Genomic DNA, 19922 nt, shown 5'->3' with positions numbered 1-19922 from the left:
CATTTTGGGATTTTTTCTCTACATATTTGAGTTGTAAGAGTCCTTTGTATATCCTAGATCCAACGTTTCTATCACATATGTTTTTTTCAAATATATTCTCCAAGGTTGTGACTTGTGGCTTGTCATTTCATTTTATCAGACTGTTTTGAAGAGCAGATGTTTTTAGGCTTAAGTTCAATTTATCAAAAAAAAAATTTCTGGTATATGGTACAAAGTTTGAGTCAAAGATTTTTTTTTTCCTTTTGTGTCATATAGATATCCAATTATCCTAGTACCATTTGTTGAAAAGACTGCCCTTTTCCTACTGAATCACCATGACATCTTTGTCTAAGTCATATATGCACAGACCTATTTCTAGAATCAGTCTTCTGTTCCATTAAGGTACACGTCTACCCAATACCATGATGCCTTAATTACTATAGCTTTACAGTAAGCCTTGACATCAGATTGTAAATCCCCAAACTTTGTTCTCTATTTTCAAAATTATTTGCCTACATGAGTTCCTTTTCCTTTCCATATAAATTTTAGAATGAGGGGCGCCTGGGTGGCTCAGTGGGTTAAGCCTCTGCCTTTAGCTCAGGTCATGATCCCAGGGTCCTGGGATCGAGCCCCCGCATCGGGCTCCCTGCTCAGCGGGGAGCCTGCTTCCTCCTCTCTCTCTCTGTCTGCCTCTCTGCCTACTGTGATCTCTCTCTGTCAAATAAATAAATAAAATCTTTAAAAAAAAAATTTAGAATGAGTTTGCCAGCCTCTACAAACAACCTGATATGTTTTTTTCATCAGGGTTATGTTAAATCTACATCCAGTTGGGGGAGAATTGAAGTCTTAAGAGTCTTTGTTTCATGAGCATGACCTTTCTCTTCATTTAATTACACATTCTTTGATATCTCTCATCAATGTGTTGTGGTTTTCATTATACAAATCCTGCAAATGTGTTATTAGGTTTACAGCTAAGTACTTCGTGGAGTTTGGTGCTATTTTAAATGGTATTTTAAAATTTCAATTCCTATTTGTTCATCACTTTTACATAGAATTGCTTTTTTGTTTGTTTGTTTTTTAATACAACTTTGTATCCTGCAAGTGTCCAAAGTCCATTTATTAGTTCTAGCAGATTTTTGTGAATGATATCTGGTCTTTCGTATTGGCTATAATGTCATCTGCGTATAAAGACTATTCTTTCTTCCTTTAGATAAATATGATTCCTTTCTTTTGGTCTCATTCTACTGGGTAGAATCTCCAATGCAATGATGAATGGAATGGTCAAAGCAGACATCCTTGCTTTGTTCCTGAGCATTCCATCTTTCTTTATTCACTATGTTGCTACTAGTATGGTTTTGTAAATGTCACTTTTTAGGCCAAGTAAGTTCTCTTCTAAATCTTGTTTGCTGAAAGCCCTTTCTATTAGTGCATTTTCTAAATGCTTTTTCATGCATTTGTTGAAATTATTGTATAGTTGAGTTTTTAATCCTTCGATGTGATAAATTGCACTAGGTGATTTTGAATATTAAATCAACTTTGTATTCCTGGGGAAAACATCCTTGATCATGATGTATTATACTTTTAATATATTACTGGATTAGATTTAGTGACATATTTTCCAAGGTTTGTTTTTTTTTAAAGCCTATTTTATGAGGGGTATTGGTTTGTGATTTTCTTGTAACAATGTCCATGCCTAGTTTTCTACGAAGGTAATGTTGATCTTATAAAATTAGTTGAGAAGTGTTTATGCTTCTCTTTTCCAAAATATTTTATATAGAATTTTTTTTCAAAAAAATTTTTTTTGAAGATTTTGTTTATTTGACAGAGAGAGACACAGCAAGAGAGGAAACACAAGCAGGGGTGTTGGAGAGGGAGAAGCAGGCTTCCCGAGGAGTAGGGAACCGGATGCAGGGCTTGATTCCAGGACTCCATCCCAGGAGACTGGGATCATGACCTGAGATGAAGGCAGCCACTTAAGGACTGAGCCACCCAGGTGCCCCTTTTCAAATATTTTGAATAATTTTCCAATGAAGCTGCCTCAGGTTGGAATTTGCTTTCTTGGGAAGTTTCTAACTGTCATTTTAATTTATTTTATACATATAGGGCAATCCAGGATGTCTCATTTTTGATAGAGCTGTTAGTGTATATCTGCCAAGGAATTTTCCCATTTCACCTATCATATCCCAGCAAGTGACCTCAGAATCCAGCAACAGTGATCATATAAATCTGCATGGGCTATAAAAAAGGCAGATAGTGGTGACCTATCTCATGACCACATGGACAGTATGAGCCATTGCTAGGGCCACTGTGGCCAGAACACAAGGTGAGTTTAATGATACCAGCTGGAGCAAAAACTGAATCCAGAAGACATAAAACCAACACTCTCACATGTGCTACCCATTTTTTTTTTTTGTTTTCATGCTAATCGTTTCTGCCATGATATAAATATACTGTCCTCCCTCAGATGTTCATTCAAATGAAATTTTATTGCTTCTTTTTATTAAAAGTATTTTAAGGAAACCAAACATCTTTTGAATCTTATTAAGCTTGACTGCCTCAAAACAGAATGCTCCAGTTGAAAAAAATGCCCTCATTCACTCCTTTCCATAATTTTGTGTGGACGTGCATGGCCACTTTTCTACCCTACTTTGCTCTCAGGGTCTCCATTAGCTGTGTGTTACTAAGGCGACAGAATGTGGTGGTAGCTTTTACCCTGCATTTGAAGTAAAGATTGTTCCCTGGATGCTGACTGTATCATTTATCTGGTGGAGGTTCCATCTTCAGTCTGCTTGTCAGTTGATAAGCCCAATTTTTCTAAAAGAATAGAAAATACTCAACTCATCTGTTTCCAAGCCTTAGTTCTCAAATCCCCATCTTGAAAGTTTTCAAAGATATGTGTAATCTAGGGGGAAAAAATTAAGGGACTGAAAAAGGAGTCCAGTAGTACATTCAACTTCTATGTTCCTTATCATTTTATTTGTTTGAATTCAACACCATAGACAAAACGGAAACAGAGCCTAACTAGGAATTGAACAAACTGCAGATAGTTTACAGAATCAGATATAACTAAACTTACCAAGGAAATGCTAGTGTGTGAAACTACGGATTACAATGCCTGATTTTTTTACACTGATAAAGGTGTAAGTTTTAGTGTATGATGGTGGAAAGAACACTGAATGAGAGCAGTTTATGTTGTTACTTAGATCAGAGGCAGGACCAGATGGTTGTTAAAGGTCCTGACAATTGCAAAATTCAATGACTTTAAGATAAAATTCACTTTCTGATAATTCAGTCTCCATAATGAGTTTCCACATGACTCCATTTTGTTACTTAACTTTTGTTCTTTGGCTGGTTTTGAAGGAAAAGGTAAATTCCCTCGCTAGCAAAGTATAAGCAAGATTCACGAAGTCCATGATCCAATTTGGTTAGAAAGGATACTGATAGCAAATGTGAAGAAAGTCATCTATTTCTTAGAGAGTGTGTTAGAGTTCTCCAGAGAAACAGAACTGTTCATATGTGCGTGTGTGTGTATGAATAATATATGAATATAAAGTATGTATATATACATGCATATATATATATATATATATATATATATATATATATATGTGAGTGTGTGTGTGTGTGTGCATAGACAGAGAGATTTATTTTTTAAAATTGTCTTGTGTAGTTGTGGGGCTGGCAAGTTTGAGATCTACAAGACAAGAGAGCAGGCTGGAAATTCATCCTCTTGTGGCAATCCTATGTCTGAATTCCATAACTTGACAGGATGAAAACTTGGGCAGGGTTTCTATGCTGCAGCCTTGAAGATTCCTTCTTCAGGAAACCTTATCTTTGCTCTGAAGGTCTTCAACTGATTGCATGATGCTTACCCATACTATGGAGGTAATCTGATTTACTCAAAATCTACTGATTTGTATGATAATTGGACCAACATCTTAACTGGTGTTTGACAAATAACTAGATACCACAACTTAGCTACGTGGAAACATTATAGTTACAACCATAACAGATAGTTATTAAGGCATTAAACAGTATCAGCAAATAAGGCATTATCAGACATTAAAGTATTAGGCAAACATTTCTTTCATCAGAAAAATATAACTGTCATTCTGCTATTTACTTCTGTTGATTTATTACTTCTTCATTTATTTTAATAATATTAATAATATAGAACTTGTGAATATCTCAATATTTTTGAGTCATTCTGGATTAAATTATATTTAAAATCACAAGCTTTAAAATCTCAACAGCACTTAAAGGAAATCAAAATTGCTCTCAACACAAGTGTTTTAAAAGGTAAAGCACTCTCTGGGAAAGACATTCATCTTGTCTATTTAGAAAAGAAAGAATTCTTGAGCGCCTGGGTGGCTCAGTGGGTTAAGCCTCTGCCTTCTGCTCAGGTCATGATCCCAGGGTCCTGGGATCGAGCCCCGCATCGGGCTCTCTGCTCAGCAGTGAGCCTGCTTCCCCGCCTCTCTGCCTACTTGTGATCTCTCTCTCTCTCTCTCTGTCAAATGAATAAATAAAACCTTAAAAAAAAAAGAAAAGAAAGAATGCTTAAAAATATTCATAAGCCAGTACTATTCAGTGCACTTTAAATCTCTATATATTCTATATCTTATCATAATGACAGATGTTTTCTATGTATTTATTTACCAAATTGATTTCCTGTAATGTTGAAATGTTCATTATAATAGTTGTAAGAACTCTTGACTTGAAACATGAGACTTTGAATCTGTTACAGGAAACCACATTTGTTAGGATGTATTTATTCACTTAAATTTATAAACTGTGTTTGTCATTTGCTGTAAGGTATGAGTTTTTACACACTACACTTGTAATTATTTGTATCTCAATTAATGGCATCACTGAGTTAGCTATCTTAACTCACTCTAGCCATGTGAAAACCCTGAAGAGTTCCCTGGAACTAGAAACATACCCAAAAGCATTTCCAGATTTTTAAAAAAATATGCTGGTAAAATAGAATAGAGGGCTTAATGATTAATTTTGAAATACAATGCAGAATATCAATTTTCTCTCTTAATAAAATAATAGTGGGTAATATTTAATAAACATTTGATATGGACCAGGCAATGTACTAAACATTATACATAGTACATAAGTTCTTCTATTTAACTCAAGGCAGTTTTCCAAAAATTTCTGTCCTCTTATAGATGAGCTACAATGTAACAGAGACCATGAATCATCATAGCTTTATCTGAGTCTACACTTAGTTCTTAACTGTACTGCCTCAGTAACAAGGAAGGTAGGTAAGATGGTTGGGAAAGGTAGAGAGTGAAAGATTAGAAACAGGGTAAGGAATGAAGAAATATTAACAGAACAAAGTGAGATATATTTGAATGATTAGGATTCAGGCTTTCTTGGGACCCATTTTTGGTTTCAGCTATTCAGTTCTGTTGAAAATAAGTTTTAATTACCCTGTTGTCTATGCTTTATTAATCCACAAAAGGAAAATCAGTACCTAAGATCTACTAAAACTTCATGCCATCTCCCTAGACTTCAATGATACTCCAATCTTCTATCTCCCCTAAAATAAAAAAATAAAATTTTCACCTTGGTTATATAATCTTTTACAAATCCTTGTATCTTTTCTAAAACATGTCCTTCTTCTTTTAATTTAACTGTAACTCCCAAGGGTTGGACTTTAAATGTCTTTCAAATAATGGTTTCCATGAAGCCTTTCCTAGCTTTTCTGTGACAAGATCCCCATGGTTCAAAAATGTTCATCATTTTTCTATGAGTCAACCCTGAAAATTCTTTTATTTTAATTTCTACTTTACATGCCATAGATTATAAGCATACAAATCCACAAAAAGACAAGTTGAAGACTGTTAATCAAAAACAAGCTTATGTGGGAGTAGGCACAGGTGCAAATACAAAGTTGAGAAAGTTTGGTCCAAAACGTCATCCTGGTTAATAAATAAATAAATAAATAAATGAATAAATAAATAAATTTCCTGGAAGGGAGATCAAAACAAAGAGCTTAGAAAAGAAAGAACATATGATCAGCATGTATGAAAAAAACCCTATACTGGGAATTTTATATATACAAATTAATTTAATTCTCCTAAGTAATATGTGCCATTATCATGTATATTCTCCAAATGCAGAAGCAGAGGCAAACAAAACTTTTATAAGTTCCCTTCACTTAAGTTATGGAATTAAGATTCAAGTTCATGTTTGTCTCACTCTAAATTCCATTCTTTTCATTCATTCATTCACTATTCACTTACTCCGTCTGTTCATTGTATTTGCTCTCATAAGCATGAGTTTTTTGAGCAGAATAGATATTTACTAGTTTTGATTAGACAAGTTATAATGTATAGATACATAAACAAGTGAACAAATGAATAAAATCTATGAGGTCATTACAGTCTGATTAATAGTACCAAATCCACTCCCAAATTTTCCAAAATTGACTTTGTTAGGAGTCTGAAATATATTTTTGGATGAAAAGAACTATATTCCGATCTTAGTTTGAATTTGGATTCTGTTTCTTTGAGACAATACTTAGGTCTCGAATAGAACATGTTGCACAAAAAAGAGAACTTTTCTCAGGATATATCGTAGGCTGGACTCTTTGCTTTATCTCACCAGGAACAGGGAGAAGTTAGTCATTATTGGGCTTTAAAAAAATATATATATCTTGCTTGGGGCTTCTAGTTTGGCTAGAGCCCAAGAAAAGTAAAAAGAGAAAAAGGAGACATAATTAAGAATCTAACTATAGCAGTGATTTCAATATCTAGGGCACCTGGCTTGCATATTCTCCAGAAACTCTATGCATTGCATTTAAATGGTTGGTGTACCTTAGGGAAGCAGAACCAATACATTTTCATGCCAAAGAAAACTGACTAATGACACAAAACACACTGAAATAAATAGAAACATGAGCCAGATTTTTGTTAAGGAAATTATTGTTAAATAAGTTAGCATCTTTCTATTCCTTTGTGTCATCCTAGAAAGAGATGATCCAGAAAGTAGATAAAATAATATGACTTTTAATCATAGGAAATAAACCTAAGGTTGCTGGAGGGTAGGGAAGTGGGGGATGGGATAACAGGGTGATGGACATTAGGAGAGCATGTGATGTAATGTGCACTGGGGTATTATATAGGGCTGATGAATCACTGTCCTCTTCCTCTGAAACTAATAATATGTTTATCTTAATTGCATTTAAATAAAATTTTAAAAAAATAAAATGTGCTCTAGAAAGGGAGAGGAAAGGGGTAGGGGTGAGGTAGTAGAGAAAGAATTTCAGAACTAACAACTTATAGATTTCCAGTTGTAACATAGATTATTGGTGAATTAAAATGCTTCAGTTAATGACAAGATGGCTTTTGAAGGTCTCATTTGATAGGTGGTTCCTGAGTTAGAAGATCTAGTATGTCCTTAGGAATACAGTTTTTAAAAATTCATTGAGATCTTAGAAATGCAACATGCTGATTTACAGACCTCTGAACACGTATTGTTTAGGAAAAAGGTGACTGATCCCTAGAAAAACAACAAGAATGTCAAAGAAGCCCAATTCATCATGAAAGGTGGGAAAGTCCCAGATCCCCAACTTCCAAGCCCACAGTCCATCCTCTGGAAAGACTGGTAAGGAGGAGCACTCATAAGTGGGCACAGGATGACTAGAAGGTCCCCTGGTGGCCAGCAGAAACTTAGTAAACATGGACAAAGGGAGTCAGTCACTGTAGTAATTCAATTCCTGAGGAGACAGGACTCCACTTTGACCAATGGAGGATGTATTTGACAAAGTGCCACAGACTCAGTGCTCAAATAACAGAAATGATTTGCCTTACAGTTCTGGAAGCTGGAGGTCCTAGATTAAGACATTGGAGGGGTTGATTCCTCTAAGGGCAGTGAGGTAAGGATCTGTTCCAGGCTGTTCCCCTTCACAAGGAGAAGATGCCCATCTTCTCCTTGGGTCTGTCAACATCTCCTTCCTTCTATATATGAATGTCTCTGTGCCCAAATTTCCCCCTTTTTATGACAATAATCATACTGGATTACAGTTCATCATAATGACCTGTATATAACTTGTATATAACCATTATATAACTTGATGGGTTCTCTAAAGACCCTGTCTTCTAATAAAGTCACATTCTGAAATATTGGGGTTTAGGACTTTAACATATGAACTCTGAGGGACACAATTTAACTCATAACAAGTGACACACAGTCATTAAAGTGGAAAAAAAAAGAATTTAGAGTTTGATTAGATATTGTCTCTTAACTTCAGTTTTCTCTGGGTTTAATGAGGAATTGCAGTCAATTTTCTTCTAAGGAACTTTATAAACCTTTTCCAATGGGTGTGGTATGTGAGGAAAACAACATAGTAGAGTCCTCTGGAGTTTCACTAATCAGTTATCTAATTAAAATGAAATTGATTTTCCTCTGCACAGACATGGTTGAATATATTTTATTCATTTATTTAAGAGACACATATCATTCCTTTCTCATATATAGGATGGAGGTGACTGCTTCCACAGCCAGTAATCCAGTAATCAGCATGCAACGCTTCAGGGCCCTGGCCACGTACCACTCCCCAGAGAGTCTCATACTGACAGGATACCATGCTCTTCTCTTTCCTGTCCTAAGGAGCCAGGCAGCAGAATCTCAGTTCTTAAAGTGACGATCATGTATGTTCAATTGCTAACAAGTAAAAATAATAAAGTCGATGCTAAGAATGCCTGTATTCATCTTTTTAATAAACATTACAAGTCCTCTGTGAGCCAATAAATGAGGGAAGGATGTCATCCCTTCTTCTGGTCTTCTCTGGGAGATTAAGACAGGATGCACAAAACTCAGGATTCCTAAAGTACTCCGTAAGAGGAACAGACTAACAGCTACACAGGCCAGATATGTAGAATTGTGAGCAAAGTTTCATCAGGGCCACATTTGCAAATCATCTTGAAATTGTCTTTGGGAGTAGTTGATTGAAAAGACACTATAACATGGAGATTCCAAAGTTTTATTTTATTTTTTTAAGATTTAATTAATTTATTTTTATTTTATAAAGGTAGAGCATACAGGCATGTGTGAGTCTGGACAGAGGTGCAGAGGGGGAGGGAGCAGGAGAGAATCTCAGGCAGAGTCTGTGCTGAGTGCAGATCCCATGCAGGGCTCAATCTCACAACCCTGAAATCACAACCTGAGCTGAAACCAAGAATCCAGGTCTTAACTGACTGAGCCACCTACATGCCCCTTGAGATTCCAAAAATTTTTGTTAAAGATTTTATTTATTCATTTGACAGACAGACATCACAAATAGTCAGAGAGAGGCAGAGAGAGAGGAAGGGAAGTAGGCTTCCCGCTGAGCAGAGAGCTGGATGCAGGGCTCAATCCCAGGACCCTGGGATCATGACCTGAGCCCAAGGCAGAGGCTTTAACCCACCCAGCCACCCAGGTGCCCCGAGGTTCCAAAAATTTTAATGGCAGTCAGAAACCTTTCATTCAAAGACATCTGATCTAAAATTAAATAAGATGCCAACAAAACTAATGAAACTGCAAGCATTTTAAGAGAAATGAATAGAAATGCTTAGCTACTCTTGAAAATAAGCACCAAGTTTAATGAATGAGACAAATGGAAGCACTTCTTTGGTTTAACAGTATTGCCAGTTTAGAAGGCTAAATCACCATCAGTGGTGTGTGAAATACAAAGATCGGGGAAAAGAGAGAAGGAAAGGGAAGAAAGAAAAGGATGGATGGAGATGAGAAAGAAAGGAACATTCCAGAAGGATAAGAAGCACAGCATCTGAGTACAACATTAAGCCACTACTTAGGAGGCCATCTATCACAGGGCTCGCAGTGCAGGTTAGTCTTGCGAAGGCTTAAAATTCTGCTTTCTGTGGAGGGCTGCAGTTGCTATACTCTTATTTTTAAACAACTGTACTTTTTGAAATCCCAAGTTTTTCCTAGTTATAAACATTTTGCTTTTTTGTTAAAGAATGACTCGGGCAATAAAAAAGCATTTAAGATATTTGCAGCAGTGATTTTCAAATTTGATACCTCAGAAGCACTTAAGAAGGGTTTTCTTTGATCATTTGAGCAAAGATTCACATAATTGCTCTTTACTAATTGCTAGGCAAGACTGTGGGCATTTTACTTATCCCATATAATTCTCATAATAGCCAATGCAAGAGGTACTATTATACCCATGTCACAAACAAGAAAAGTGGAACATGAAGAACTCAAGTCAATGACAGGAGATCACAGTACTGGGAAAGGCAGAGCCAGGATTCACCTCCCAAGCATTCTGACAGCAGAACAGAGGCTATGAGTTTCCATGTTACATTCTACATAGATTGCAAAGCCCCCTCACCACAGCCGCGCACTGTGCTGGTGGCATTCTGACATGTATGTTTTAATAGACATTACTTAAATTTACCAGAGTTTAAGATCTTGAGTGATCACACACAGTCCATCCCATAATGTCCTAGGATTACATTGTTTTAAATTCCAAATCTCTAAAAATAAATCCGTGGGGCGCCTGGGTGCCTCAGTGGGTTGAAGCCTCTGCCTTCTGCTTGGGTCATGGTCCCAGGGTCCTGGGATTGAGCCCCGCATCAGGCTCTCTGCTCAGCAGGGAGCCTGCTTCCTCTTCTCCCTCTGCCTGCCTCTCTGCTACTTGTGATCTTTGTCTATCAAGTGAATAAATAAAATCTTTAAAATAAAAATAAAAATAAATCAAATCCTAATATTAGGATAAGTTAAAAAGCCATTGTCAAGAAAGGTAACAAGCAAGCAAAAAGGAACCCTGTGTGTAGGGAAGCCACAGGCTAGACTATATTTTACAGTGTTTAATCCCTCCCATCAGACCTTAGTCTATTCTGAATGGGCCAGAACATGCAAGGGAGATTTACCCATTAGTCTCTGGGCACCAGAACCAGATTTTAGTATCATAAAATGCTATGATTTGAGCACAGAAATGGGACAAGGAATAAATGGAGTTAAAGAGTTTACTCTGCCACAAAGTGAGAATACCAGAACAAAGCCCTGGATAGAGGTATCCTAGATGTTGGCACTCCAGGTTTTTATGCCTCCAGCAGACATTGGGAAACCATGACCTCTGCTATGTTTGTGCCTCCAGCCACCTACCAAGACAGAGCCCAGCCAACAGAGCAGTACTCAACAAGGTCTCCTCCAGAGAAAATCAGGCTGTCTTTCTGTAAAGGGCTCCTGCCTAATTACCAGTTTGAACAAGTTCAGGAGACAAAGAAAACTCTATTTTGAAGCTTCTAAAAATCCAGAAGTACCCTGAAATAACTTCCTCCTCTTTCCCTTTCCCTTTCCTGCTCTCTTCTCCATGCTATGCCCCATGCCCACTCAAGTACTTCCCCTCTTATCCCTGCACTGGAGATGGAGAAAGTGCAGAGTAAATGTGGAGTTGCCTTCTGTATTCTACTCCTCGTGCCTTTAGTCAGCAAAGGGCTGGGAAGAGAAAAAAATGAGGCAGGAGATGCTGACACCCCAGAATCAGGAATAGGCCAGACCTCAAAGCAGCAGGAGAGGAAGGTTCACACACACACTCACATACATGCACACACACACACACACACACATACACACACACACATCTATTAGTCTGTGCCTTTTCTCCTCATCTCACTACTTTCCACTAGGTCAAGATTTTATGTCACCTGGAAACATTAAAGCCCATGAGTCTTAGCTGACCCATGACATCTGAGTGGAAAAGCTTCCGTGTCTATTAGATACACATAGTTAACCTTCACTAAGCTGCCAAAAAATGGTTAATATTTATGTCATCTTCCTAGGTGACTTACTTCAAATAAGACATTGAAAACATTAAGACAATGTCTTTTTTCATTCAATCGACGTATGTCTATAGAATGCCTACTATGTACCATAGACCATTTTAGCTCTGCTCACACATTTAACGTCTGATTTCTAACTCAAAGCCTGTTTTCATTCTGCCTTCCAATTTTAACTATTACAGTCTGTCACAAATGCTATTCTTCTTTCCTGTATTTATAGAGAGTCCTTACCACTCATCATGAGGCCATCAGCACAATGTCACTGGGTAGTGACACGCAGCCTCTGTTCAAGCCCTAGGATGCTGCATCTTGCCGGATGGATATTAATGCTACTAAATCCATCTTCAACATTTCCAAACAGGAGAGAGGGTGAAGCATATTATTTGCAGGAACTGCCCATTACAATAGAATTATGACCTTATAAACAGAAAATGGATTTCCTTTTCTCTCTTTGTAATGCTGTACTTCATATTCTTGGCAAGACAATCCCTGTACAAAGGTGGTTATAGTTGTCAGGCATGTAGTAGTGTGATGTCACATGGCTATGACCTCTCCTGAGGACTCCTAGCTAGATGTTAATCCTTTAGTTTAGTTTAATTTAATTTTGTTAATCCTTTGATCTAACCGTGGTAGTACATCAGAATCACATGTGGAGCAACCTGAGGAGGAATTCAATCATTTGGTTTTTTAAAATTGTTTATTTATTTTCTGGTTGGTTTGTCTGTTCTAAAATGACCCATTAGTTACTTCTGCTGCATATTCAGAGGTAAGACACCACTGATTCAAGTCATTGCCCAGTATATAAAAACTATGTCAAGTTCTACTGTCATGTAAAATATTTTTGGTCAGAGGATCATAAACATAAGTGAGGTGGTCCAGTTGACCTGTGATTTGTCTCATGATTGGTGTTTTTATAATCCAATTCCACCAACATAGATGCATTATATTTTCCTATTAAACAAGGAAGAATATCCTTCAAGTGCACAGGAAGTTTGTTTTCACAAAATGTCTTCAAACCCAAAGCCTCTCAATTTATGACAGTGGCATTAACTAACACAACAAAATAATAGCACAGGCTTGATGACTAATGACAACTGAAATTGGACCCCACAACTACAAAATAAGGAGGATTAACTGAACCTGGGAATTTCAGGGAGTACATCTTCCATGAATGGAGTTCCAGGCAGCTGTAAGCAAGGGAGCCCAGCAGAACCAGATTTTCAAAATTTTATGAGATGTCAGAAACCCATATTTTGTATGAATTCTTTTGATTTTTAAATATTGGTGACTAATTTAGAGTTTAATAAAAAAAAAAAAAAAAACTATGGGGGTGGTTCATGCTTGTGGGATGACCATACATCTGTGAGCTGGATTCAGTGAGAGGACCTGGGAGTTTGTGATCTATTATTTCAGCTACATAAACACCACCACATTGATGTGAGGAGGGTCAGATGGACAGGGAAGAGAAGGTCATCACTGTGTGCCTGGGAGGGCAACCAAAATGTTGTGTCACTATAGACAAATTTTGCTGACCTTATTATTTTGATTAACAGTAATCCCATCTCCAGCAAGCAAAAAGTCACTCTCACTTGTGATAAGACAGCTATTTCCAATAATTTCTTGGAAACACTGTAATTTGAGAAAGGCATGGTGTCCCCAGCATTGAGTGGGCTATGCCTTTTATCTCAGTGGCTAGAAACCCATAAGAAAAAAAAATCTAGAAATTTAGAAGAGCATAAGAAAAACTTTTTTAAAGTAGCTGTTTGATGAGAATGAACTATTTCATTATTCCTTGGACTTACTGAGGTCTTATATAGTGCTTCCTTTTGTAAAATTGCAATTAAACTTACTCTTGCATTGAGGAAAAGTTGTTAATTTAAGCATATACAGTAAAATTATATTGTAGTTTTATCAAATAGAGTTGCAATTCCATGCCTTATGCCACAGCACTATACTTTCTGAGTGTCTGATGCCGCATAGTTGAAATTTGGTGTATATTACACCAAATTGACAGGAAACAACCATATGCTCAAAGAATGTGATAAATCTATCAGACGTTTTCATTAAAAAACAACAACAAACAAGCAAACAAACAAACAAACAAAACTTGGAGTTAAAGAGGACCAGAGGCAAATAATAAAAGCAATAATAAACTACAATAATCCAATTATTGAAAATCAGGTTAGAACTCTGGACAGAGACATTTCTATGGAAGGTATACTGAAGAGAGCCCTGGGCACTCTATGTGGGTCCCTGATATCTCAGACAGAAGGTCACTAGCACATGTTCAAGTTTCTTAGATAGAGCAGCTTAGGTAAAGACAGAGACAGACTTAACCTAATGAAGATTCAGTGGCAGGGTCCTCTTCAGGATTCTTTTGTCTAACATTTTCCAAGGCTCCACTGCAATCTTCCAGAGACATGTGGAGAGACCCACTGCTCCATTTGTGCTGCTGTAGTCTGGGAGTCAATCATTTGCCCTTGAAGTAGTTCTGGGCTGTGGGTAGATCCAGAATGTTGCCTGTACTACTTCTAGACCCTAGAATCAACCTGATGAACCTCAGAACTTCATGATGAACCTCAGGAGTTTTGACTTTAAGAAGAAGGACTAGAACCAAAACATTACTCTGCTACCAAATAGATTACTAAAACTGAGGGTCCACAGCCATTTATAGCTGATTCTCACATAAGACCAAACCTCTAGGGCTAGCAGACTGGGATGGGAAAATAAAGCAGGGACAACAGGCTGAGATAAGCATAATCCCAGGATTGAAGCACCAACTGAGAAGAATGACACAGGATGTTATAGACGTGGCATTACTAATAAATAGCAATGTTGAAAGGAACTTTTCTGTGTCATCAAAAATAATTTATTTTTTTAATTTTATATCCTGACACTTTACTGAATTCCTATACAAGTTCTAGCAGATTTGGAGTGGAGTCTTTTGGGTTTTCCACATATAGTATCATATCATCTGCAAAGAGTGATAGTTTTACTTCTTTGCCGATTTAGATGCCTTTAATATCTTTTTGTTGTCTGATTGCTGAGGCTAAGAATTCTAGTACTATGTTGAGTAGCAGTGGTGATAATGGGCATCCCTGCCATGTTCTTAACCTTAGCGGAAAAGCTCTCAGTTTTTCTCCATTGAGAATGATATTCGCTGTGGGTTTTTCCATAGATGGCTTTGATGATATTGAGGTATGTACCCTCTATCCCTACACTTTGAAGAGTTTTGATCTGGAAAGGGTGATGTACTTTGTCAAATGCTTTTTCAGCATCTATTGAGAGTATCATATGGTTTCTTGTTCTTTCTTTTATTAATGTATTGTATCATATTTTTTGATTCATAATTCTGGAAGAAAAACTGAAATATACTCTACTGTTTCTACAGAAAATATGTTGACAAAATTATTGTCATATGTAAAAGTGATTAAAGACTATGCAGCCAATAAATACAGAGGAAATGTTATAGATGGTGGTGATAATTATGATGATACAATTTTATTGTCTTGATTTTGTGATATTTGTGCTTTTTGTCATCTCAGTTTGTATTTGTTAATTTTATTTTATTCTAAATTAGCATCCATATTTATATCTACTATTATGTTCACAATGTTGTATTCATTTTCTTAAAGAAGTGCCCCCAAATTATAAACTTCAAGATTCACATAACTTAGATCCTCTCTAGTAAGAAAGCTGGGACAGAAGCATGTACCAAAATTAGGGAGAAAAATAAAGGATCTGCCATGAACTTGGGAATATTCAGAGAACATTCAAAATTTTGAGGTCTTGTGGGAGGGTAGACCCCAGGATGTTTTGAGCATATAAATATATTGCACAAAATCCATGAATTAAGTTCATTTTGAAAAAATTTGATATGATTGAACTAAGAAGTAGAATATCCACAAGTCATCCAATGGTGTAGAAGAAAATCTGGACAGTCTTTTCCCTCTCTCTACCACTGTCCTTTGTTTCCTTACCGCATCTCAACATCATTTCCCATTTTGGTTTTCTTCACATGCATTCATATTCGTCTCTACTTGCTTTAGATTTGATTTCATTAAATTTCTACAACATATTCGTTCAGGATTATGCCTACTTCTAATCATCTAGGTCAATCTCTTTGGGTTACATTTATAAGAGCCCTCTAGACTGGACATAGTAAGCAATGTTAATAGTAAGTAGATACAAAATTATATTACAGTGTCAATCAATGGTTTGATGTAGAGACAATATTTAGAAGATTCCTCATCAAGACCAGATTTCTGCTTCTCAGACACTGACACAAAAGGGGGATGACTGCATTGTAATCCCCACCCTGGGAAGAAAGCATTCTTCAGCCAAAGGTGAGCACATGTACATGCACATGTTTTCATCACCAGAAAAATCAGAGGGGATTCCCTGACCATGATTGCGTAGGCATTAATTATACACCGTCATAGCATTTGTAACATAGAAGTACTTCATTGACACGGGGCTATAAAAACAAAATGAGTGAACCCATAAATTTAAGATGAAGAGAGGTAGTTGACTCCAACTTTAAAAAAAAGGATTACTGAGTTACATGTATGCAAATAAGGGACTCCAAATTTTGAGAAGTTGACATTGTAAAGTGCCACACCCATTGCAGAGAGTATATAAATGCCTCACTTGAGGAATACGATATTCAAACACAACCTTCTCACTGTCACTCAGCTGAACTCACATCTCCTGCCAACATATCCTACAGCTGCTGCTCTGGAAACTACTCTTCCTGCTCCTTTGGGGGATACTTGCACTCCCCAAGGTCCTCCTCTGGCTCTTCCTATCCTAGCAACTTGTTCTGCAGCACTAACCTCTGCTCTCCCAGCACCTCTCAGCTGGACTCTTCCCCCTCCAGTGGCTGTCAGGACACCTGCTATAAGCCCACTAGCTGCCAGGCATCTTATGTGGCGTCCAGACCTTGCCAGACATCCTGCTACCGCACGAGGATCTCCACACTCTGCAGTCCTTGCCAGATGACTTGCTCTGGGTCTCTGAGTTTTGGGTCCAGCAGCTGTCATTCCCTGGGCTATGAATCCAGAAGCTCCTATTCACTGGGCTGTGAATCCCAAGGCTTCAGACCCATGAATTATGGAGTCTGTGGCTTCCCTTCTCTGGGCTATGGATCCAGATTCTGCCACCTAACCTACTTGGCTTCTAGGAGCTGTCAGTCTTCTTGTTACAGACCAACATGTGGAACTGGCTTCTTTTGATCACCTTATTAAATTTCTAATCTTGTTGTTCATTCTCACCAGTGCCTCTACTCAAAATTTTTATTATCTTCACCTACAGGAAGAATTATCTTCTTATTCTTAGATTATCAAACCCTCACCTTGTCTCTGGCCCCAAATACTGGCTGAAAGACTTTATTTGAAAAATTCTAAAATTAATGTAATACCTGAAAATAAAATCTAAAGTCTGCATTGGAGATAAAATTCATGTTGGATTTTCTTTCAAAATTGTATGAAAATCCAAATCATTATAATCAAATAAATTTATTGGTTCTGATAACCAGCTATGTTCATTGTTGTTAAATTTTATTAAGTAGACTTTTGATTTTGGTAGACAATGGAGATATTGTGAAAGGATCAATACACACCTGGAAATATATTTTGAAATCCTAAGGAATTGGGGATTTGAATTTTGAGAAGCTCCAGATATTTTTCCTACTCAAACTACAAGTAGTAGAAGACTATTGTTTAAGTACATAGGCTATTATGAATTGAACTCTCAGATTTGGGAATTAGATTGGTTTTCTCACAAGACATGGGAATGCCAACAGGCATAAAGTAGAAGACTATTTGATAGCTATATAAGAAATGCAGAGAATAAAAATAATATTTGCATTTATATGGTTAGGTTTATACATGAAAGAAAAAATAAATATAAAACAAATGAAAATGATTATATATGAATTTTAAGTAACTTTGCTTGAAGTCATCCACATTTCTTAGCAAAACTGATAAATACTTGGGGCACCTGGGTGGCTCAGTGGGTTAAGCCTCTGCCTTCGGCTCAGGTCATGATCCCAGGGTCCTGGGATCAAGCCTCACATTGGGCTCTCTGCTCAGCAGGGAGCCTGCTTCTCCTTCTATCTCTGCCTGCTTCTCTGCCTACTTGTGATCTCTTTCTGTCAAATAAATAAATAAAATCTTTAAAAAAATTGATAAATACCCGTATCCCACTGATAAGTATTCAATATGATCTTATCTACATATGTGTAAAGAGCAATACCATAAAATTTGAGTGAAGAATCTAAAGTCATCAGGATGATTTCCACCCTGGTTTTTACTCATGTTTCAAACTAAAAGATAATTAGTATTTGACAGCATCAGAAGTGATGATTTAATGTGTATATCAACAAAAAAAAATGGGGAAATTTTATTTCTCTTCTTCATGATAATAATATTCTCTGTTTTCTCAGGCAAAGTATTTTCAGGAATAACAAAGTACAAAGATAGATAGATTTTGATAAGGAACCTAAAACTGAGAACAAAAAGAGTTAACATATGTTTAATAAATGTTCCTAAGCCTTATTTCTTTAGGCTGTACAACAGCCCTTAGACAAAGATACCCATGATAAATTTGTGATATTGAATGTAGGAAAAGGGGACACAGAAGGAGTAAGGAACTTATAAGGAATATCTGCCTTGTGACATCTTAGGAGGTGAAGTTTATTTAGAATTGCAAAGACATAGGCATATTAGAAGGGGCAAAAGGGAAATCTGGGAAGATAAAATAAAATAAGCAGAGTGGAAAAGACTGAAAATCATTTTTATATTCAAGAAATGACGGGAAACTTGGTTAACTTACAACTGAAGGAGATTTCATACGGTGTGACAATGATAAACATGGTTAAAAATCATTGATGAGTAATTGTCCCTTCATCTTTTAAAGGTTTTAGATTTTATTTAGTATTTTTAAGGGTATTATATTTTAAATTGCAATAATTCTTGTTTCCGCCACTTTCCATTCAAATTACTAAAATTGTTTTGTGGGTGCCTGCATGGCACAGTCGGTTAAGCCTCCAACTCCTGGTTTCAACTCAGATCGTGATCTCAGCATAGTGAGATCAAGCTCCAGGTTAAGCTCCACATTCAGCTTGGAGTCTGCTTAAGACTGTCTCTCCCTCTACCCCTTTTCCCAAACTCTCTCACTCTGTCTCAAATAAATAAATATTAAAAATAAAATAAAATACTTTTGTGATTGGACACTCTTACTCTTATTTCTTACCTATTCTAGCCATGCTTTCATATATTATAAATCTTTCATCCAAGGATTGGTTATGAATTTTAAGCTTATTCCTAAGGGGGGATGAGATAAACATTGATATACTTACAAATGAAAAAATTAGTTGAAACTAATATTTTTTGTCTAGAAAATTTAGACAAAGAAAATACATGTGAAAATGTCCAGAAATTACCAGGGCCAAAATGTCAGAGAGAGGTTTTAACATAACAACAAGGTCCCAGAATTTGGGACTACTTTTTGATTAGGGATATTGTCAAATCCAAAAGAGAGGCTGGTGAGACTCATGAGCTCAGGTAACCAACATCAAAAGTTAGAAATTTCTAATGATTTTGACTAAAATTGACACTCCGAACAATACCTTAGGACTCAGCTGAACCTTAAATATTTACCCTTTCCTATGAACTGAAATCATTTCAGTACCTGATTAGAATAACATGGCATAAAACCTGGAGTAGCCATTCTGGAAAACAGTATGGACGGTTCTCAAAAAATTAAAAATAGAGCTATCCCATGATCCAGCAATTGAACTACTAGGTATTTACCCCCAAAAGATTCAAAAATACAGGTTTGAAGAGATACATGCAATCTATGTTTAGAGCAGCATTATCAACAACAGCCAACTTATGTAAAGAGCCCGAATGTCCATCAGTTGATGTATGGATAAAGAAGTTGTGGCGTATATCTATCTAGATATAGATATAGATATAGATATAGATATAGATATAGATATAGATATAGATATAATGCTAAGCAAAATAAGTTAGTAAGAGTAAAACAAATACCATATGATTTCACTCATATGTAGAATTTAAGAAACTACCCAGATGAATACAGGGAAGGGGAGGGAAGAGAGACAGAGATAAACCATAA

At 36.6% G+C, this 19922-nt stretch overlaps 1 protein-coding gene across 1 annotated transcript; it reads left to right on the top strand.

The window, feature by feature from the left end:
- The first annotated feature begins 8473 nt into the window (after positions 1 to 8473).
- LOC125090597 (keratin-associated protein 13-1-like) lies at positions 8474 to 17014 on the top strand. The gene is made up of 2 exons (XM_047713809.1): positions 8474 to 8634; positions 16411 to 17014. The coding sequence occupies exons 1-2, from the start codon at positions 8474 to 8476 to the stop codon at positions 17012 to 17014; spliced, it is 765 nt and encodes a 254-aa protein (XP_047569765.1).
- The last annotated feature ends 2908 nt before the right edge of the window (positions 17015 to 19922 follow it).

The sequence above is a fragment of the Lutra lutra genome, chromosome 1 (assembly GCF_902655055.1).
Source record: "Lutra lutra chromosome 1, mLutLut1.2, whole genome shotgun sequence".
Classification (NCBI taxonomy): Eukaryota; Metazoa; Chordata; class Mammalia; order Carnivora; family Mustelidae; genus Lutra; species Lutra lutra.
This window is presented reverse-complemented; position numbering and strand designations above follow the sequence as displayed.

Bases quoted from the DNA above. Each gene is read 5' to 3' on its own strand.
- LOC125090597 (XM_047713809.1), top strand. From the start codon at position 8,474: ATGGAGGTGACTGCTTCCACAGCCAGTAATCCAGTAATCAGCATGCAA. The intron at 8,635-16,410 runs GTGACGATCATG...CACCCATTGCAG, and splicing joins GCAGAATCTCAGTTCTTAAA to AGAGTATATAAATGCCTCAC.